The 21,389-nt window shown below is 53.4% G+C and overlaps 2 protein-coding genes and 2 long non-coding RNA genes across 6 annotated transcripts; 3 read left to right on the top strand and 1 right to left on the bottom strand.

Moving 5' to 3' along the window:
• The first annotated feature begins 4,626 nt into the window (after positions 1-4,626).
• LOC133071230 (uncharacterized) lies at positions 4,627-7,865 on the top strand. Of its 2 annotated transcripts, XR_009696388.1 has the most exons (5): positions 4,627-4,858; positions 5,526-5,581; positions 6,159-6,360; positions 6,979-7,009; positions 7,756-7,865. It is a non-coding gene; the product is annotated as an uncharacterized LOC133071230 (long non-coding RNA). The 2 variants fall into 2 exon arrangements; XR_009696387.1 differs by lacking the exons at positions 6,979-7,009; positions 7,756-7,865 and having other exon boundaries at positions 6,159-6,804.
• A 7,939-nt stretch (positions 7,866-15,804) lies between these two features.
• ZNRD2 (zinc ribbon domain containing 2) lies at positions 15,805-17,220 on the top strand. 2 transcript variants are annotated; one of them, XM_061163715.1, is made up of 4 exons: positions 15,805-15,957; positions 16,054-16,205; positions 16,336-16,420; positions 16,830-17,220. In XM_061163715.1, exons 1-4 carry the CDS (start codon positions 15,939-15,941, stop codon positions 17,171-17,173), a joined length of 600 nt encoding a protein of 199 aa, XP_061019698.1. In that variant the 5' UTR covers positions 15,805-15,938; the 3' UTR covers positions 17,174-17,220. The 2 variants fall into 2 exon arrangements, with proteins under 2 accessions (XP_061019698.1, XP_061019689.1); XM_061163706.1 differs by having other exon boundaries at positions 15,923-16,205.
• A 101-nt stretch (positions 17,221-17,321) lies between these two features.
• Positions 17,322-19,562, top strand: FAM89B (family with sequence similarity 89 member B). The gene is made up of 2 exons (XM_061163730.1): positions 17,322-18,364; positions 18,751-19,562. The coding sequence occupies exons 1-2, from the start codon at positions 18,065-18,067 to the stop codon at positions 19,027-19,029; spliced, it is 579 nt and encodes a 192-aa protein (XP_061019713.1). The 5' UTR covers positions 17,322-18,064; the 3' UTR covers positions 19,030-19,562.
• On the bottom strand, positions 18,302-21,372 carry LOC133071228 (uncharacterized). Its single transcript, XR_009696386.1, has 3 exons — positions 21,193-21,372; positions 20,397-20,481; positions 18,302-18,476 (listed from the first exon to the last, which is right to left on the bottom strand). It is a non-coding gene; the product is annotated as an uncharacterized LOC133071228 (long non-coding RNA).
• Positions 21,373-21,389: the final 17 nt, after the last annotated feature.

The following is a 21,389-nucleotide window of genomic DNA, read 5'->3' as shown; positions in this document are numbered from 1 at the left end:
AGCGCGCGGGGCGGACGCAGGGAGAAGTGAGCAGTTGTTTTCCCTGGCTGGAGCGCGGCGCGGCGGCGGCGAGGGGGGCTGGGACGCTGGCCCCGGGCCAGGGAGACAGTTTTTTTCTGTTTAAAGCGTCGTCGCTGCCGCCTGGGGGAGCGAGGGTGTGCGGGCGGGTGGAGGCTGGGGGGGGGCGGTCCCCGCCCCAGATGCCCGGCCCGCCGGAACCCGCCGCCGCCGCGCTGGGCCCGCTCCAGCGAGCCCTCACCTGGGACCGCTGGCCGCCCCGCCGGATTCCTCCGGGCGGGGCCGGGAGGCCCGCGCCCACCTCCGCCCCGCAGCACTCAAGTGGGAAACCGAGGCTGGGGGAGGAAGATGGGCCGGGCCCGGGGGTCGCGCGGCTGGTGGGAGGCCAGGTGGTGCTGGAACCCAGGGCTCCCAGCCCTGGCCCAACCTCCCTTGCACATGCGGGGTCTCACCACCCCTCAGTCACTTCTCATGAGTACCGGTCCACCCCTGCCCACTAAGACTCAAGGAGGGGGTACCCCTTCACCAGGGCCTCAGTGGGGTCCCAGGAAGAAGTTCCTGGGGCCCTGAAGAAGAGTAGACAGAGCAAAGTTTGAAATCCAACTTGCCTGCCAACCCCCAGTAAATGGCTTCCCGGTGCCCACCCTGCCCCCGCCCCTTTGCCTTGTCTGGCCGGGCTGGCTGGGCTGGCTCTGGGCCTCAGACACTCTGGAATCGCCAAGGTCTGAGCTCAGGGCCTGGCCCCCTTCCCAGGCTAACAGCCAGGAGGAGGGGGGTGATGCCTGAGGGCCCCAGGGCAGGGGCTGGCAGGGACTGGGGAAGGGCCCTGAGTTGGGTCAAGGCTGGAGAGGAGCCAGGCCTGCCCACTGGTCTGGAAGGGAGGCCCTCGAGCGCTGCAGTGGCCTGGTGCCCAGGCCATATCACCGGGGGCCTGGCCAGGGGAGACCCCCGGATTCAGTCTCTGACCCACAGAACTCAGCAGGGGGTGAGTGTGACCAGGGTACCTCCGGAGCAGGTCACAGCCAAGACAGGGTGACACCCTCTCTCCGAGGGGAACAGGGGTTGCAGTCTGAGGGAAAGGGGGTTCAGGTACATGACGAGGTACAGCTGTGTAAGGGACTCATGGCTTTGACTTTGAGGGTGGGCTTATTTGGGGTGACTGAGGGAGACTTTTTAGTGGACCCCTGCCCAAATTGCTCAGTGGGCTCAGGTCCTGTTCAGATAGACAGGTATTGGAGGAGTAAGATGGGGGCAGTCCCGTGTCCCCAGGAGAGAGAGGAGGGTGTGTAAGTACGGACCGCCCCCACACTCCCTGAAGGGGGTCTCTGGTCTCACACTGAGGCCGGAGCGGTACTGATGCTCACCACCTGCCAGGCATAGGGCTAAGCATTTTCCGATCATTTTTCCCTCGTACTCGTCTGAACCTGACCCTCCTCCACCACAGCAGGGTGTGACTCACCTTGGAACACATTACAAGCAGACCAGGGTTAGAGTCCTCATCTCGCTGAGCCTCAGTTTTCTCACCTGTAAAATGGAGATCTAGTCATTCAACAAACTAGGAACCTCTTGCGTGCTCTTTTTACAAAATTAATTAATTAATTAGGCTTCGCTGGGTTCTACTTGCAGCATGCAAAATTTTAGTTGCGGCATGTGGAGTCTAGTTCCCTGACCAGGGATCAAACTCAGGACCCACACATGGGGAGCATGGAGTCTTAACCACTGGACCAGGGAAGTCCCCAACATGCACCTGTTAACAGATAGAACCAATTGCTGCTTTCCTGGAGCTTCTGTCCTGGAGGAGACAGAAACGCAACAGATCAATTCACACCTGACTGAGGCTGTGCCAGAGGTTGGTGCTAAGACAGAGAAGAGGAAGGAGCTGGGAACAAGAGCAGTGGTGAGACCTGAGGTCCAGGAAGCCCTTCTGACAAAGGGACTTTTAAACCAAGAGCTAGAGGAGGAGCAGGAGTTAACGGGTGTGCAGTCTGCCCTGCGTGGGGGGAAGGCTGTAGGAGGCCTGAGGGATTGAGGGGAATCGCGGAGGGGACAGTTGACACTGTCATGCAGGGGTAGGGGGTAGGAAAGAGATTCATTTCTTCCAGGAGCTGAGACAGGGCCAGCGGAGCAACAGGGTGGGGAGGCAGAGAGAGAGAGCATCCGGAGGCGGAGGCGGGAGGCCACAGTGAGGAGTCTGAGTTTTATTTTCATCGCAGTGGAACTGTATCAGAGTAAGAAGGGTGTTCTTGCCATCTTCCCAGGACAGACGATACAACCTGGACGCGGTAGAGATGTGTTTGGGGGTGGAATCTAGAGACTAGGTGAAGTGGAGGGTACCAGAGAGGCAGGTGGTGTGAATGCTTCCCAGGTGTCTGCCTGAGCCCCCCGGGTGGGTGAGGAAGGTGGCAGGGGAGAGGGAGACCCCCAAAGAAGTGTGGGTTCTGTTTGCAACTTGCTGAGTTTGAGATAGAGCCTCCCTGGTGGCTCAGACGGTAAAGCATCTGCCTACAATTCGGGAGACCGGGGTTCGATCCCTGGGTCGGGAGGATCCCCTGGAGAAGGAAATGGCAACCCGCTCCAGTATTCTTGCCTGGAAAATCCTATGGATGGAGGAGCCTGGTAGGCTACAGTCCATGGGCTCGCAAAGAGGTGGACATGACTGAGCGTTTGAGATGCTTGTGTCATCCAAGTAGAGACGTCTCAATCCAGATATGTGCAGTTCAGCCAGGATGCCTGCCCTGGAGACGTGGGCTCGGTGTCCTCAGCACACACGGGCATTTACAGCCCCGGGAAAGGAGGGGCTCTGCTGGGGAGGAGAGGGTCAGTGAGAACCAGGGAGGTCACCACCCAGGTCAGAGGGAGCAGGCAGAGTCTGAAGTGACTCAGAAGGAGCAGCTGGAGGAAGCTGAGGGAAGAAGACCGGGAGTATGATGTCAGAGAGCCCAGAGAAGCAAGTGTTTTGGGAGGAGAGCATGGCCAAGGGTGGCTAATGCTGCTGACAGAAGGATGGAGGTAAGGCAGCCTCTGTTCAGGGACCGCTGAGGGGCCTGAGTGACTGGGAGCCATGAGGGCCAGCACCCAGCCCCGTGCTTGGCACACAGTGAGTGCTCCATACATTTACTTACTGTCATTACCAGGCTCCTTAAGCTCATCAGGGCTTCCCTGAGGGCTCAGTTGGTAAAGAATCTGCCTGCAATGCAGTTCGATTCCTGGGTTGGGAAGATCCCCTGGAGAAGGGAAAGGCTACCCACTCCAGTATTCTGGCCTGGAGAATTCCATGGACTGTATAGTCCCTGGGGTCACAAAGAGTCGGACACGACTGAGCGACTTTCACTTTCACTTAAGCTCATCAGGGGCCCAGCCGGAAGCGGTGGACACCCTCACGTGGGTGATGAACATTAACTGAAGCCTGGAGCCGCAGAATCTGGAGCTGAAGAGAGGTGGGGAGGGGGGAGCCTGCCCTCGGGAGCCTCGGCCTTCCGTGGACACTGGCTGTACCTGTCCTCCTACAGCCAGCAGGGAGGGAGCTCTGGAAATCATATTCCTCCTGTCCAGCCCTCCCAGGGGCTGAACCCCAAAGGAAGCCTGGAGGCAGCAGGGCTGGGGAGGCCACAGAGCAGGCAGGGTTGGCCTTGGGGCGTGAGGCCTGGCGGACACAGATGCAGAGTGGATCTGCAGGGCTCACTGCAACAGTCCAACCAGGGAGTGTCCGTAGCTTGTCTGCCTTTTCTCTCTGCATCTCCTGTGTCACCACACCCAGGCACCCCAGCTTCCTAGAACCGACCAGCATGCCTCCTAGATGGAAGTTCTTCTGTAAGTCCAAGGAGACCATGACCTCTGTGCTCAGTCCAGATCACTTCGGCCACCTAATGGATCTCCACACTGCCATTCCTGCCCATTCCTCCTCCATCTGGTACACCACTCACCTTTTAAAACCTGATTCCAGGACTTCCCTGCTGATCCAGTGGTTAAGAATCCACCTGCCCACACTGTAGTATTCTTGCCTGAAAAAAATCACATGGGCAGAGGAGTCTGGTGGGCTTCCTAGCTTATCCAGACTGGAAAAAAAAAAGAAGGATCCACCTGCCTGCCAATGCAGGGGACACAGGTTCAATCCGTGGCCTGGCAAGAGTCCAGGTGCCACTGAGCAGCTAAGCCGGTGGGCCACAGTTATTGAGCCTGTGCTCTGGAGCCCAGGAGCCACAACTACTAAAGCCCACGCAGTTAAAGCCCTGCTCCACAACAAGAGAAGCCACTGCAGTGGGAAGCCCGCTCGCTGCAGTGAAGACAGAGCACAGCAAAAAAAAAAACCACCTGATTTTCAGTGGGCTTCCCTGGCAGTCCACTGGTGAAGACTCTGCACTTCCACTACAGTAGGTCGGGTTTAATCCCTGGGCAGGGCACTAACATCCTACACAATGCAAGGTGTGACCGAAAAAAAAAAACAAAAAACTAATTCCAACCATGCTCCTTCTCAGCTTATAAAACCTCAGCTTCCCTCTGCTCACCTGGCCTGCAAGGTCCTCTGTGCCTCCCCGTGGGCCTAGTACTTCATGTCTCTAGTTCCTGCCTCCAGGAGGCATTTCTCTAAAACAGCTACCCCCAGCCCTTTGAGTCACATCCCCTGTTTATCTCCTGCTGGTCCTCGTCACAGCCTGAAGCATTCTTCTCTATGGGTTTGATTACTTATTGTCCATCTCACCGCCCTCCCAGGAAGCACAACCTCGCCTCCAGATCTCAGCCCGTGACCTGGCACTCAGAGGGCACTGAAGTTTGTTGACTGATTGAATGGACTGAGACAATGAGGCTGTAAAAGATGAAACAATTAGACTCGATTCATCTGGTGAGTAAGATGTGGGGATTGAATGTAGGCTGGCCTGATCCAAAACCGACATGGTGTTCCTGGGAGGAGGAAGGAGAGGAGTCCGAAAGATAGTCTAAAAATAGGAGGGCGGGGGCCCTGAGGGCAATACGGGGCTTTGCTGGAACCGGGCAAGGAAGAGCCCCGGGACGGCAGCCCGAGGAATGGTCTGTCTGTCTCAACATCAGGGAAGGGCACCTTTGTGCAGAGGGGTTCTTGAGGCCCAGAGATGGCAGGGACTTGGCCAAGGTTACGTTACTGGGTCTTCCCAGGTGGCAATAGTGGTTAAGAACCTGCCTGCCAATGCAGGAGACACAAGAGATGTGGGTTTGAACCCTGGGTTGGGAAGATCCCCTGGAGGAGGGTATGGCCACCCACTCCAGTATTCTTCCCTGGAGAATCCCATGGACAGTGCAGCCTGGTGGGCTGCAGTCCAGAGTCACAGAGTCGGACATGCCAGGACTCAACCCTAGAGTTCCTAGAGTGCCCTTAGGGGCATTGGCTGGACGGGGTGGCCCCAGCCTGTGTAACGGAAGTTAGGTTTCAGGAGGTAGCATAACACAGTGGTAGTTTTCTGGTAGTTTCTGGATTCTGCTGTGAGCATTGGGAAAATTCTTCATCTTTTCTATGCCTCCTTCCTCATTTTCAGACAAGGAAGTAAAGCAGCTGACATTCACGAAACCCTTGGTGGATGCTGGCCACAGGGTAAGTCCTCAGTATAGGTTACCTCTTTTTTCTTTTCTTTCTATCTTTTTTAAAAGATATTCATTTTTTAAATTTGGCTGCGCTAGGTCTTAGTTGCGGCACGTGGGATCTTTTTTATTTTTGGCATGAAAACTCTTAGTTGCAGCATATGGGATCTAGTTCCCTGACTAAGAATCCAACCCGGACCCCCTGTATTGGGAACGTGGAGTTTCAACCACTGGACCACCAGGGAAGTCCCTATGTTAGCTTTTTTCATTATTATCTGGGCCTGGGGTCCAGAATAGGCTTGCTGGGAAAATCCCATGGACAGAGGAGCCTCTGGGCTGCAGCCCATGGGGTTGCAAAGAGTTGGACACGACTGAGCAGCTGAGTACACATACTGGAGTCCAAAATGGGCTGCCAGTGGGAGCTGGCTGCCTGGGAGGACAGGGAGAAGACCTTTGAAAGAGGGCTGACTGTGTGTCAGGCTCTGTGACACCTCTCTGAGTTGTGAATGTCTTTGGGAAGCTTCTAGGCTCTAAAGAAAGAAACGGCTCTAGGGGTGGTAGGTTCTAAAGGTGATGGTTGGAAATTTCAGAGGCCTGTAGGGGACAGTTCTGCCCTGAAGCATCTCTCTCCAAGTGGCTGTCCCTGAGTCCCTCTGATGTGTCCCCATGGTGATGAAGAGCATGAGAGATGGGACTGGAAAACGAAATGAACCAGTCTTCATGCTTGATCAGCCAGAGGATCTTCAGCCCCACCCCTTGTCTCCACCTTCCGAACCCAGGAAAAGTCCACTGGTGAGAATCTGATCGTAGACTTGCAAGGCCTGGGTGGAGGCCCAGCCCTGCCCCCTCCCAGCAGGGTGACTGTGGCAAAATCTCTTAACCAGTCTAGGCTTCAGCTTCTCCATCTGCACTCTGGGGATGATGATAAGACACAACTCACAGCGCTGTCCTGAGACTTAAAGGAGTGGGTAATTCAAGCTCTTAGTGCAGTGCCCGGCCCCAAGATAAACTACACCAAAAGTTCCTCTGAGGGGCTGCTGACACTGACTGCCCTTTGAGCATCCCCTGTGATGATGATACTAAAACAGGGACTAGGAGTTACTTGTCAACAGTGTGTAAGCTGGACTTGCATTTGTGTTTATTTACATGTCAGTTAACAAGCCTGAGAGAAAAGGACTTGTCTTGCCTCATGGGCACAGGTTCAGAAATCTCACATGGATTGTGGAAATAAAGTTTCTGTTGTGTTTGAAAAAAAAATACACCAAAAGTTGAGTATTATTATTTTTTATTAGGCTATTTCATTCATCTTAACTCAATTAAATTATATATATATTTACATATTTATTTATTTATTATTTCTTTCTTTTTTGCTGCACTGGGTCTTCATTGCTGCACTTGGATTTTTGTTAGTTGAAGTGAGCTGGAGCTACTCCTTCTTGAGGTGCGTGGACTTCTCACTGCAGGGGTTTCTCTTGTTGTGGAGCACAGGCTCTAGAGCTTGGGCTCAGTAGTTGTGATACACAAGCTTAGTTGCCCCGTAGCATGTGGGATCTTCCTGGTGTGGGTGTGTGCTAAGTCACTTCAGTCGTGTCTGACTCTGTGCAACCCCTTGAACTGTAGCCTGCCAGGCTCCTCTGTCCATGGGATTCTCCAGGCAAGAATACTGGAGTGGGTTGCCATGCCCTCCTCCAGAGGATCTTCCCAACCCAGGGATCGATCCCACGTCTCTTACTTCTCCTGCATTGGCAGGCAGGTTCTTTACCACTAGTGCCACTGGGAAGCCCTGGATCTTCCTGGAACAGGGGTCAAATCCATGTCCCCTGCATTGGCAGGTGAATTCTTAATCCCTGGACCACCAGGAAAGTCCGAGTATTATTAGTTTTATTACTGTATCATCTAGCCCTTTCTTGTTTCCCAGAAATGTCAGGCCAACTCACATTGCAGTGAAAAACAATAAGAAAAGTTGACGCCTCTTGGATGCCTATTAGCCTGATGATACAATAACGCCAGTTACAATGCTCAGAGCCATGGCTACAAAACATAGGCCACCTGTTGCCACGAGAACCTGACCCACCAAATGCGGCAGTCAAGGAGGGCTTGTAACTGAGCTGTGTGTGGATGTGCCCTGGTGGGGTGTGCTGTCACGCAGGGTCAGGCCTAACTATTGCCATGTCCACTGTGCCACAGGCATGGACAAATACCGGGCTCGGCCACGAGAGGATAGGGAAGGGTCCCACTGCTTCCCGGACAGCTGGGCTGCCCACGTGACTGCTCTGATTGGCTTTACCACCAGCGCTCCTGAGACCCATGTGATTTCTTCGTGTCAAGGACTGTGATGGGTCTGAGGTTCTACCCTACCTGCAAACACAAGGGAGCCTGCCACAGATTCGTGAATGCTGGCAGAAGACAAGAGATTCCTGGGTCAGAGACAAAGGACCTTGTTATTCATGGCATAGTAAATAGCACGATCATCAGAATATTGACATCAGTCCTCTGGTCCCCAAGTCCTGTGGGGTGGCACCAGTGGCATGGGTAGATGCCTGCACACAGTGGATTGTGGTATGGGAGCAGGCCCTAAACTTAAGGACCTATGTCTTTTTTTTTTTAAACAATTCTTGTTTGTTTCTGTATTTTTATGTATTTGGTTATGTTGGGTCTTAGTTGCGGTATGCAGGATCTTCATTGCATCATGTGGTATCTTCCATTGGGGCACATAGACTCTCTAGTTGTGGCTCAGTAGCTGTGTGGCGTAACCTTAGCTGCTCCATGGCATGTGGGATCTTAGTTCCCTGACCAGGGATTGAGTCTGAGTCCTCAGCACTGCAAGGTGGGTTCTTAACCACTCGACCACCAGGGAAGTCCTCCCAGATCTTTTCTAATGGGTGCCCTTTGCTCTAGAGGGAATGTCTATCTCAGTCTTACGTGGCTGTTCACAACATCCTTAAGAAGAGAGTCCAGGACAAAGGCAGTCAGTGCCTCTCTTGCAAAACGTGCAGAAACTCAAAAGGATCCCTGGAGAATTGTCTTACAATAATATCCACCCCCCATTTCTACACTGTCTTGGCTTTTGGTGAATTTTCCCACGAGTTCACCACTCTCTTGGCAAATCTGATTGACAGAAGCTAGGACCAAGTCTGTTCCATTTGTCACATACAGCATTTAATTAAAGCTACTATCAATAGGACTGCAAGCAGCAAGATAAAGCCAACTTGCACTTCTGACCTCAGCCATGCCTCCAAGCTGAACAAACCCAGAAAACAATAGATCTACCTCAGAAAGCCAGGTGGCTCGCTCCTTAGTTCTTTGCATTACCCTTTCCACCTCGGCCCAGAAGGCCTTCAGGACAGTCTCTCTCAGTTCACTGACCAAGGTTGCTATGGATGATAGATTTCTTCCGAACTTCTTCCCTGCAGGCCAGAATCTGTGCAATTAATATATCTTCTGGAGGACTTCGCTGGTGGTCCAGTGGCTAAGACTCCACACTCCCAAGGCAGGGGGCCCAGGTTAAATCCCTGGTCAGGGAACTAGATCCCACATGCTGCAACTAGGATTCCCGCAGAAGACTGAAGATCCTGAATGCTACAACTAAGACTTTGCACAGCCAAATAAATAAGTATTGAGTGTTAGTCGCTCAGTCATGTCTAACTCTTTATGATCCCATCGACTGTAGCCTACTAGGCTCCTCTGTCCATAGGATTCTCCAGGCAAGAATTCTGAAGTGGGTTGCCATTTCCTTCTCCAGGGGATCTTAGTGACCCAGGGATTGAGCCCAGGTCTCCTGCATTGCAGGCCAACTCTTTACTATCTGAGCCACCAGGGAAGCCTGAATAAGTATGGGGGGGGTAATATATATATATATATATATCCTCTGTACCTGGATTAATGCTTTCAGTCATGAGTGAGACAGTCCTTTGTCTCTGACCCCCAGGAGTCTTCTGTCTTCTGTCAGCAAGCAAGAACCTGTGGCAGGCTCACATGTTAATTTGCAAGTAGGCTAAAGTCAAGGAGAAATTTCAGATCACTGTTTTCTAGAGAGGGGCACATCAGTCATATAGTCTCAAGGGCACACATGGTACTTCTGGGGAGAAATACAGTGCCCCCAGTTGGACCTATGTCAGTTAGGGGGTCCCAGGCTGACAGGGTATCCCCTCAGGTTGGTGGGCCTTAAGACTCCCAGCCCAATTCAAATAACTGAGTCTAGGCTTTTCTTTTGGAAGGCTTGGCTCAGGGCAGTTAGTCCTGTTTGTCTAGGCCACCGGCCAGATGGCATTTATCCACTCGATGGCATGACTGAGTGGTGATGGCTACAGGATTGGGCCTGGGGACTTTATCTGGAGGTGATGGTGCTGACAGGTATTTTATGTGGGAAGTACTTGAGGGCAGGAGGAGACGAGGGAGACAGAGGATGAGATGGACATGAGTTTGAGCAAACTCCAGGAGATAGTGAAGGACAGGGAAACCTGGCACGCTGCAGTCCATGGGGTGGCAAAGAGTTGGACACAACTTAGCAACTGAACAACAAGAAGAGCTGAGGCTACCTCCTGCTCTTTCCAGTCTCTTGGTAAAGTTAAGCAGAATGGCAGCCAAGTCAAGTTCAGAACTGTCTAGTGGAGCATGGAAGACCTAACAGTCAGTTAAATTTAAGCCACTTGAAAGAGTTTGACCAAGATGTTATCCTCAGTGAAGAAGGTTCCAGGTGGTTTAGAGAGACAAGAATGTTAGTGTCTTTCTTTCCCGCATTTCTCCCAGGGTCTGAGGTGTCCCCAGCCCCAGGTGCCAAGCCTGCTCTTCTCCCTCCACTGCCACAAAGTCAATGTGCTCTATTCCACTAGTTAGAAAGTCACCTTTTTTGCAGTCTCTCCTGGCTATACTTTTCATCTGGAATGATTGGGTGCAAGAAGGACTGGGACATTTTTATAAAATATACAGGGACTCACTATGTCTACCACTCCACACATGGGCCACTGTCAGGGGGACTCAAAGAGAGAGAGAAGTGTGTGCACCAAGCCCTCTAGGGATTCTCATGATCTAGACCCGTATCAGTCAAACTAGAGAGTCCAGGTGGTTGAACCATAATATAGTGAGAATCCCCTCAGTCCCCTCCTTTCATTTATTTATTTTTAGTTTTTAAAATGTATTTTTTGGCCACACTGGGTCTCAGTTAAGGCACACGAGGTCTTCCAGGAATCTGTTTGATCTAATTTCTGAGGAGCTGTTTCAACACTCAACAGTATTCCATGCTTGTGGATGATTAGGGAGAATGGAAGAACCGCCAGATACCTAAACTATCAGCCCATTGTTGGGTGGCTTTTGAGATGAAGGGTACACCATTGTTAGACTTCAATTGGTCCAGAAAGCCAAGAACATTACACGGATTAGTCTCAAGAACCACAGTGGTGTGACCTGACTTGGCTGATTGATCTGAAACAGTACCACTGTAAACTGAAAAAGTATGAAACACCATCCATAGCCCCAAGAAGGAGTCAAAGGTCCTGTGCCTTCAATCTGTCAGGAGTGGGCAGGGACAATGCCACATACACTGTAGCCTCCCTCTTCGCAGGACGAAGAGATTTTGGCTGGAATCACAAATCTGGCATGAAGTGGTGGCCTCTGCATCAGAGAGGCAGAGTCCTATACTTTGTGTCCACTCTGTGATGGTGGACGTGCTGCTATATCTGGTATGATGATGGGCCTGGGCAGAAGTGGAGACAATTTGGGCATTGTGGGCTCAATCCACAGCTTGATTCCCCTCAGTCTCATCAGAGAATGGGTCCTCAGCAGGGGTATCTGCATAAGTGATCTAGATGGTTTGATCAGCCATGACTTGTTTCCACAGTTGCCTGAGAACACTGCCGTCCAAAGTCCTCTACAGGCAGCAGGATTGTGACATTATCTGTTTCACATCTGGGGACTCCTTGACTCAGCAACCACAGCCACACTGCATTCCAGCTGGAGCTGCAAGGTTCACACCATTTGGCTGAACTGGTCTTGAGTTGGTCACTCTCGCTATAGGTTTGGCAGTTTTGTTGATCTTCTAAAGCAGTGGTCCCCAACCTTTCTGGCACCAGAAACCAGTTTTGTGGAAGACAATTTTTCCACAGCCGGGGGCAGGTGAGGTGGTTTGGGGATGATTTAAGAGCATTACATTTATTGTGTTAATGATAATCTGTATTTGCAGCTGATCCCTAGTGCTAGCATCACAACTTCAGCTCCACTTCAGATCATCAGGCACTAGATTCTCATAAGGAGTGAGCAGCCTAGATCCTAGATCCTAGATCGCGCTCCTCTGAGAATGTCATACTGCCAGTGATCTCTCAGGAGTCGGAGCTCAGGCAATAATGGGAGCGATGGGGAGTCACTGTAAGTACAGATGAAGCTTCACTGGCTCGCCTGCTGCTCACCTTTGGCCATGCAGCCCGGTTTCTAACAGGCCAGGGACTGGTACCAATCCATGGACAGGGAGTCAGGAACTCCTGTTCTAAAGAACTAAATTGTAGGTGAGTTGATTTTCTCTAATCTTTATTCTAGCTTTCCTTCTGTTTTCTTTGGATTTAGTTTGCTCTACTTTTTCTAGTTTTTTAAGGTTGTAGGTTACATTACTGATTTGAGACTTTTTTTCTTTAAATATAAGAATATACAGGGATTTCCCTGGTGGTCCAGTGGTTAGGACTTGCTGCTCTCATTGCTGAAGCCTCGGGTTTGACGTTCAATCCTGGGTCGGAGAACTAAGATCATATGAGCTCCACAGTGCAGCCAAAAGAAAAAAAGAAGGAAAAAAGTAACATACAACTGTAAATTTACCTTTAAGCACTGCTGTGGCTCCATCTCACAAGTTTTGGTATGCTGTGTTTTCATTAATCTCAAAGTAGTTTCTCACTTCCCATGTGATTTCTTCTATGACCCATTAGTTATTCAAGAGGGTGTTAATGTCCACATATTTGTGAATTTCCCAAATTACCTTCTGTTATGGATTGCTAATTTCATTCCAGTGTGGTCTGAGAACAGAGTTTGTATGATTTTTAACCTTTTTAGTGTATTCAGGGACTTCCCTGGTGGTCCACTGGGTGAGAGTCTGCCTTACAGTGCAGAGGACTCAGGTTTGATCCCTGGTCGTGGGACTAAGGTCCCACATGCTGAGAGCAACTAAGCCACCCCACAACTGGAGAGTCTGAGGGCCACAACTAAGACCTAATTCAGCTGAATAAGCAAATAAATTTTTAAAATAAGTGTATTGAGACTTGTTTTATGGTCTAACCTACAGTCTATCCTGGAGAATGTTCCAAGTATACTTAAGAATATGACTTCTGCTGTTGTTGGCAAGAGTGCTCTATAGATGTCAGGACTTGGGCTTGACAGCTGTGATTTTTCTTTTAAAGGAGACTGCCTTAATAGGCGGTATTTCGTCCCACTGTCATAATAACATGTTATTTCTGCCTTGTTATAATAGAAGGACTTAGGAGAGTTTTCTAGCTGGAGCTGATCACAAGAATTTATCTAGATTTCTTTGTGTCACCTGTAGCAGTACTATAAACTTAATATGAGCCCAAGCAGTAATCACTGCCTCATCTGTAGTTTCCTATGGGAGTTTGTCTGTCTCAAGGAAATTCCCCTAAGAGGGACAAAGCTCCCTTATAGCGGCCAGGACCCACTGCGGGGTGTGGGGTGGGGATGGAGGAACTCAGACCTTTTATTGTCATCTCGGAATGGATTTAAGATTGGCATGGTAGACTGTAGAAAGAGCTAAGCTGTAAGATGGCCCAGCTGTTGCCATTCTATCTTAACAAGTATCACTTGCCCTACCCCTCATCTCCCAAGTGAGCCAGCAAAGTTCTAGTGATTCATCTATTTTTTTTTGTCCATAACTGTACTGAATTTCTGTGAGATGTTACCTTTCCACTCCCCAACCCCACCCAGGAGAGAGGAGTCGTCATGAGAAATAAATGAAAGGGAGTAAATGGGAGGACGAATGTAAGGGTCTTAGTTGAGGCCAGGTAGGATAAGCTGTTAAGTGGCTATTGGTCATTATGATGACACAGAAGGATGCATTGAGGAATCTGGGGGTGAGGAGGAGCTGGGAGCTGAAGATAGTAAGGACCTGGAGGGACTGTGCATATAGGCTAGAGTCCAAGAGCCCTTCTAGTCAGTTTGGCAGAACCAACCTGGTGTTGGGCCCTGAGTCAGATACACTGATGCCCAAGAGCCTGCTGGTAGCTGTACAGAGCGACTCGGGGCCCAGGGCTGTCCAAGGAAGCAGGAGGCAGCAAGTGTCCAAAAATGGAAGGTCCAGGGAGTCTATGTAGGAGGAAGATGGGGCCACAAGGAGGGCACTCTAGCTGCAGGTAAAGCTGTGGAAGCATGTTCTGCCAGTCAGAGACAGACTGCTGAAGCCACTGTGGGGGTCTAGGTCCTAGTGCCTCCACTTCCCCGGAATACAGCCTTTGAGGCGCTGCAGGCTGCACGTCGGGGGGACTGCTGCCTGCTCCACCTGGCTTCTCCAAACCTACCAAGGGAGAGAATGTGTATGGGGTAAAAAAAAGAGGGAGAAAACAAACAAAAAACCCCACTGGGGCCAATGTTTAGGAAGCCCGAGTGATTTTAACAGCAACCCACTCAAGAAGAGCATAACGGTCATGTATGTGCTCTGTCATGTCTGACTGACTGTGACCCCACAGGCTGTAGTTTACCAGGCTCTTCTGTCTGTGAGATTTTTCAGGTAAGAATCCTGGAGTGGATTGTCATTTACTCCTTTAAGAGATTTACCCCACTTAGGGATCAATGCCCGGAGAAGGCAATGGCACCCCACTCCAGTACTCTTGCCTGGAAACTCCCATGGACAGAGGGGCCTGGTAGGCTATACAGTCCATGGGGTTGCTAAGAGTCGGACATGACTGAGCGACTTCACTTTCACTTTTCACTTTCATGCATTGGAGAAGGAGATGGCAACCCACTCCAGTGTTCTTGCCTGGAGAATCCCAGGGACAGGGGAGCCTGGTGGGCTGCCGTCTATGGGGTCGCACAGAGTCGGACACGACTGAAGTGACTTAGCAGCAGCAGCAGCAGGCATCGAATCCACTCTCCTCGTGTTGCCTGAAGATTCTTTACCACTTCACCACCTGGGAACCCCCATGAGGGTCACAGGCATGCATAACAAACCCCTCATCCCCACTCTCCAGCATGCGGCTGGGACCGAAACAGCACATGCCCAGTCCAGCGATTGCCACCACCACACCACCCGACCCTCGCCTCCATCAGCTGGCTTTTTGAGCATGCCAACTTCAACAAAATAAAAAACCTGCTTAGGTGCTGACTTAGGTCCCAGGCCTTTGGATGAGGATGGAGGGGGTAGTGGGGTGGGCACACTGGAACACCAAACATGAAGGGGAGGGGTCTTGAAATAAGCTGAAAAGTATAGACTTTGCAGACAAAGGTCCGTATAGTCAAAGCTATGGTTTTCCCATAGTCACGTAGGGATATTAGAGTTGGACCATAAAAAAGGCTAAGCCCGGAAGAATTGATGCTTTTGAACTGTGATCCTTTGGACAGCAAGGAGATCAAACCAGTTAATCCTAAAATCAACCCTGAATATTCATTGGAAGAACTGATGCTGAAGCTCCAATACTTTGTCCACCTGATGCGAAAAGTCGACTCACTGGAAAAGACCCTGACGCCGGGAAAAGATTGAAGGCAAAAGGAGAAGCGGGCAACAGAGCATGAGATGGTTGGACGGCATCACTGACTCAATGGACATGAGTTTCAACAAACTCTGGGAGATAGTGAAGGACAGGGAAGCCTAGCGTGCTGCAGTCCCTGGGGTCCTAAAGAGTCGGACACGACTTGGCGACTGAACAACTGACGGGGAGAACTTTCATTTCCTGGCCTGCTTTACCAGTTGAATGGCGAACGACTGAGGCCCGAGGAGGCTCCACGCACGCGGAAGGGGCCGTTTGTTATTATCAAGAGTGGTGTTGTGATGATGCCAACTGCCCCGCCTGTCCCGGATCCTGCCAGTGCGGAAAGGGAAACACCAGGGAGATTTCTCAAGCCAAGCGATCCCCTCCAACTGCGGCGGTAAGAGCGACCCTGCGCTGTCACTTCCGGGTCCTGAGACCTGAGCGGCATTATCACGGAGACGCCCCTCCTGACGCCTAGCCAGTCGAAAAGTTTTTGTCCACAGACTCCCACCTAGACGTGCCAGTGGGATAGGGTCCAGACTGCGGCAGACACGCCCCACTCTGGGCATCGCGACGTCGGAGGAGCAGAGAGAGCGTCATTTCCGCCCTCACTCTCGGCCCGACAAGGACGGGCGGGGCAAGCGGAAGGCGCGCTGCTTGTGCGTCACTTCCGGTGAGTCTAGCGGCGACAACGGCAACATGGCCCTAAACGGCGCTGGTGAGGACATGGATTGCGGGGGCCTGTGGCTTCGCGGTTCGGGCAGCACCTTGCTTCAGCAAGACCTTCCGGCCCCTTGTGCCTCTCTTCCCCCAGAAGTCGACGACTTCTCTTGGGAGCCCCCGACCGAAGCGGAGACGAAGGTGCTGCAAGCGCGGCGGGAGCGACAGGATCGCATCTCCCGGCTCATGGGCGACTACCTGCTGCGTGGTTACCGCATGCTGGGCGAGACCTGCGCTGACTGCGGGGTGAGGAGATACTCGGGACGTGGGATCCAGGCCGGGGCCGTGGACCAGGCCACACGGCCCTTTCCCCATCTCTTCCCTCTGAACCCCATCGCCCGTCTCACCCCTGCTCCCTGTGCTTTCTGGCCCCTAGACGATCCTCCTCCAAGACAAACAGCGGAAAATCTACTGCGTGGCTTGTCAGGAGCTCGACTCAGACGTGGATAAAGATAACCCGGGTGAGGGGTCGAGGGTGCTTGATTAAGAACTGTGGTGATAGAGGCTCAGGAACAGTACTTGGGAGGTGACAGTGGTATTTGTGGGTGGGGCAAGGGTGAGTTGCCTTCTCCTTTCTCCTAGAAAGGACCATTCATTCAGTAAGAGCACTAAGCACCTACTGTGTGCCAGACACCAGAGCCTGAGCTTATTAGGCATAGTTCTGATGAGAGAAGGCCTTATGCTCTTTAAGCAAGGGCGTAAATACCTCTGATAAGAAAAAAAAAAAAAAAACGGATGTGTTCCCTTATACTGGGGCAGGGAATACGTCTCAAGTACAGAGAGCAGAACAGTAAAGGGTAGGGAAGTGTCTCAGCGCTGAGGTGGGGCCAGGTATATCCTGATCATTCCACTGACTTTCTCCTTTTTTAGCTCTGAATGCCCAGGCTGCCCTCTCCCAAGCTCGGGAGCACCAGCTCGCCTCTGCCTCGGAGCCCCCCTTGAGCTCTCGGCCTGCCCCTCAGCCCCCAGTACCCCGTCCGGAACACTGTGAGGGAGCTGCAGCAGGGCTTAAGGCAGTCCAGGGGCCACCCCCTCCTGCTGTGCTTCCAAATGCAGATGTGGTGGCCTGCACACAGGAGGCTCTCCTGCAGAAGCTGACCTGGGCCTCAGCTGAGCTGGGCTCTAGCACCTCCCTGGAGACTAGCATCCAGCTGTGTAGCCTTATCCGGGCGTGTGCTGAAGCCCTGCGCAGTTTGCAGCAGCTGCAACACTAAAAACCCCTCCTGAGAAAAACCCTGTAGAAAAACAGCTGTTCCTCTTGTGTGGTTTGTTCTTTTTTTGGTTCTGAGTGTGCATGCGAGTCCCAGCTCCACTCGTCTTTTCCCTACTTTTGGTCTTTCATGCTATCACAGTCTGGTCTCCTTGATGCCCTGAGAAATGAGTGGGGCTTGTTTCTGCTCAGTGTCCCCACTCAAAGGATGAGGTAGCAGAGGACTATGTGCTATTGTTTTTTCTGGTGAGGAGGCCCCAACGTCCTCAAAAGCAGAAACAGGAGGCGTGGATCTCTGAAGGAATCCTGGAACCTCCCCAGCCATCCAGCGCTATTCCCCACCCTTGAGAGAGATTTGGGGTTCCAGTCCCCTCGGTAGCTTCCCTTTCTTCCCCCAAGCATCCAGACACCATCATCCTGTCCCACCTCAGGCCCAGACCAGGTACTCAGATACTGACAGGATGTAGTCAGGTAGGGATCAAGGATGGTCTTAACCTGTCTCCTGACCACACCCCATCCCTTTTAGATCCTTTTCCTTGAGAGTTGTAATTGGCCAGAATAAACAAACTGTTGGGGAGGGGGAGGAACCGCACCCTCCGCTTTTTTTCTTCCCTTCTTTTTACCTGCTTCCCTTCTATCAGTGGCCAGTGCCCTTTTCTCTGGTCTCCTGGGGCAACGTGGTCGCACAGAGCCGTTGCCCTTTTAAGACAGGCCCCGCCCACGCGGGGGTGGGGCAGGGGCGGAGTCGGAGGAGTCCGGGTGGGAACAAAGCGCGGCCTGCGGGCGGCGGCTGGGCTCTGCTGGCGGGGCTACGGGGTGCGGGGCCTGCGGGTGGCGGCCCGGGCGGAGCGTTGGAGAAAAGGAGGCGGCATCATCCTCTGGTACCCGCCCGGCCATGAATGGGCTGCCCTCTGCCGAGGCGCCGGGCGGCGCGGGCTGCGCCCTGGCTGGTCTCCCGCCGTTACCGCGCGGCCTCAGCGGTCTTCTCAACGCGAGCGGGGGCTCGTGGAGGGAGCTGGAGCGCGTCTACAGTCAGCGCAGCCGCATCCACGATGAGCTGAGCCGAGCCGCCCGCGTCCCGGACGGGCCCCGCCAAGCCACTGGCGCCGCCAACGCGGGAACTGCCGCTGGTCATCCTGGCCCGCGTCGCCCCATCAACCTCGACTCGGCGCTAGCGGCGCTGCGCAAGGAGATGGTGAGTAGCTGGGCCTCGGTCAGCTGGGCATTGGGGGGCGACGGGGCAGCCACCAAGCTAGGGAGTCCAGACGCGGGCGGGGCGGGGTCCACAGGCAACGCGCAGTCTGGGTCTAGAGGAACGACAGAAAGAAGCCAGCTGGGTCAGAGGGGATACGGTAATAATTATAGCTATGTTTATTGGCAATAGTTACCATGCTTTACTAGTTAAATGCTTTACTAGTGTTATTTCTTTCCATTCTGCTGTCTTGTCCCTGTCTTGCAGATAGGGGTTACTGACTTGCCTAAAGATTCAAAGCTGTCCACAGAAACCTGTGCTTGGGAAGATTGGCTTGGGCGGAGGGGCGGCTGGCACTCCAACCCCAGCCCACTTTCAGTCTTTTGCAGGTGGGCCTGCGGCAGCTGGACATGTCCCTGCTGTGCCAGCTGTGGGGCCTGTATGAGTCGATCCAGGACTATAAGCACCTGTGCCAAGACTTGAGCCTGTGCCAGGACCTGTCATCCTCTCTGCACTCAGACAGCTCCTACCCACCCGACGCTGGCCTGTCTGATGACGAGGAGCCTCCAGATGCTAGCCTGCCCCCAGACCCGCCACCCCTCACTGTGCCCCAGACACACAATGTCCGGGACCAGTGGCTGCAGGATGCCTTCCATATCAGCCTCTGAGAGCTGGGAGGGTGGGGGCATGCACCCACAAAAAAGGCTCAGAAACACCCTTCAGCGAGTACTCAGACTATAGTGCCTGCTTTCCCCATACCACCTCACCTCACAGGAGGGCAAGGTCTGGGCCCCACGAAGGCAAAGCTGCCTACCCTCTCATGTCTTGGGTTAGTTGGCACTGGGGCGGGTACCTGGGCTATAGCCTCTGCCCATGGCACTGGACCTCCACTTGTCCCACCTGTGGGACCTCCAGCGTGGCCGACCTTCAGTCTGGCAGTGGGGTCCAAAGCACTTTCCTTGGCACCTCTGGGACTGGGATTGAGTGGCCTGGTTCCTGTCTCTTCACCTTCGCTGCTGTTGGCAGCTGCTGGCTCAGGGGCATCCCACCTCTGGCCCCTGGGTTCCACTGCCCTAGACAGGGGCTCTCCAGGACCCATTCCTGCACCATCCAAGGTCAAGAGGGCCAAGAATCCGTGCTGGATATTTAAGTTTAGGGGTCAGCCTCTTTGACTCATAGATAAATAAATACTGTCTCAGCATTGGTGTGTGGTGACTGCTTAGCTCTGGGGCGGGAAGATAGCGGTGATTCTGACAGGTGCTGCCCCGCGCTCTGCCAGCGGGTGGCGCCCGAGACCCCGAGTTGGAAGAGGCTCAGCGGCGGCCGGGTGCGAAACCTCGCTCCCCGGGCAGAGTTGCCTGCCGATCGTTCCAAGCTGGCCCGGCGTGGTCTCGCGGTTGTGTGACTGAGGGCGAGTCACTTCCCCTCTCTGGCTGGAGGCCTGGAGCCCAACCAGTCTACCCACTCGCTTCGGGCTTTCCTGGCCGGCCGGGAAGGAAGGAGAAGCAGCCGCCCATCTCGAGGAGAGAAACTTTCCACCCCAAGTTGGGGCGGAGTTGAGGCGGCACAGGAAATGGGTGGGCCCGGGCAGGCGGGCCGGGCCGAGGGGCCCTGGGCCTAAGAGGGGAAAGCGCGTCCTGGAAGGGCTGGGAACGAGTGACCAATGGGCGGGAGGAAAGAGTTGCAGAGGCAGAAAGGGATGGAGCCCCAGTGCCCGAGTCCAGGCAATCCCTGGAGGGGTGATGGGGCTCTGGGTTTCAATGCCTGAGACATACTCCCAGCGGCCAAACACCCCCATTCTCTGCCTGGCTCCCCCTCTAGACCTTTAGAGTTGTACGTAAAAGGCTTTCTTTTACAGTGGAGAGCCACGAGGCTGGGTCTAGCAGCTAAACCGGGGTGTCAGGTTCTTCCCCTCATTCCCCAGATAAGTCTGCATATTTGCGAGTGGTGGGTGCTAAGGCTTTCGCGCACACAATACCCCACAACTTCCTGAAACGAAGAGGAGAAGACCCCGAAGTTGCGCAGTTAGGCTTACCGGCTGGCTGCCTGTCCCCACGTCCACTGCACAGTCACTTGCGCCCTGAACAGAACTCAGCTGACACTCCGGGCAGTCAGACGTCCTGTTCAAACCGAGGATTTATCAAGGACCAGTCTTCTGTCCGTTCACTAACCTAGCAGAGCGTTTGCACTGACAGAGGGAACAGGCCAGGGTGCTGCTCTACGGCTGTTCTAACTCTGGGCCTGACACCTGCAGCGGTTCATGACCCAGCAGGCGGGCTGGCGATAAGGGCTCTAATCTAGGTGTGAACACAGCGGTTAACGCCCCGCGGCAGGCTTTCCAGGGGAGGGAGAGTAAACACACATAACTCCACCATAACGGGTATCATCTAGTAAGACCTGGCAAAAATCAGCCAGGTTCCACACTAAATGCTTTCCAAGGTTTCATTCTCAATGGTGTTGTAAACGGTGCAACCATAATTATCCCTATTTTGCAGAGGTAAAAACTGAGGCTCAGGGCGTTGGTACTTTGCCCAATGTCACACACTTGTTGGAGGTCAGCTGCTTGTGGGGTGTTGGGACTGCCTTCCCACTTGACAGCTGGAGAGCCAGGTCTGGAGGCTGGCAAGTGGGTGCTGCTCATCTTAGGGCGACCGGGGTTGGCCCCTGACCTTGCTCCATCCCCCTCTGGTTAACACGTGGGTGGCAGCAGGAGTCTGTCTCCCCAGTTGAAGCCAGCTGGCTCTGGCTCAGCGCACTGAGACCCTTTCACGTCTCTTCTCCTTTCTGGTCTCTATTTCCCCAGCCTGTAAAATGGGGCCACAGGTACGTACCTCGTAGGGCTGCGGGCAGGAAGGGAGGCGGCCGGGCAGCGCTCTCGCGGGCGGCACCAATTGCTGGTGGCCCCCTGCCCCAGCCCGCGCGCCCCCTTACCCCGCCCGCGCCTCCACACCGCCTCTGCTCGCAACAGGCGGACGCTGCGGTCTAGGCGTCCCCCTCGACCCCGCTCTCCCTCCCGCGCGAGGCCCCG

The sequence above is a fragment of the Dama dama genome, chromosome 2 (assembly GCF_033118175.1).
Source record: "Dama dama isolate Ldn47 chromosome 2, ASM3311817v1, whole genome shotgun sequence".
Taxonomy (NCBI): Eukaryota; Metazoa; Chordata; class Mammalia; order Artiodactyla; family Cervidae; genus Dama; species Dama dama.
Note: the sequence above shows the minus strand (reverse complement) of the source record. Positions and strands in the feature narration are given on the sequence as shown.

Excerpts from the sequence above, each read along its gene's own strand:
- ZNRD2 (XM_061163706.1), top strand. The coding sequence starts at position 15,939 with ATGGCCCTAAACGGCGCTGGTGAGGACATGGATTGCGGGGGCCTGTGG. Across the intron at positions 16,206-16,335 it reads AGACCTGCGCTGACTGCGGG|ACGATCCTCCTCCAAGACAA; the intron begins GTGAGGAGATAC and ends TCTGGCCCCTAG. Across the intron at positions 16,421-16,829 it reads CGTGGATAAAGATAACCCGG|CTCTGAATGCCCAGGCTGCC; the intron begins GTGAGGGGTCGA and ends CTCCTTTTTTAG.
- FAM89B (XM_061163730.1), top strand. The coding sequence starts at position 18,065 with ATGAATGGGCTGCCCTCTGCCGAGGCGCCGGGCGGCGCGGGCTGCGCC. Across the intron at positions 18,365-18,750 it reads CGGCGCTGCGCAAGGAGATG|GTGGGCCTGCGGCAGCTGGA; the intron begins GTGAGTAGCTGG and ends AGTCTTTTGCAG.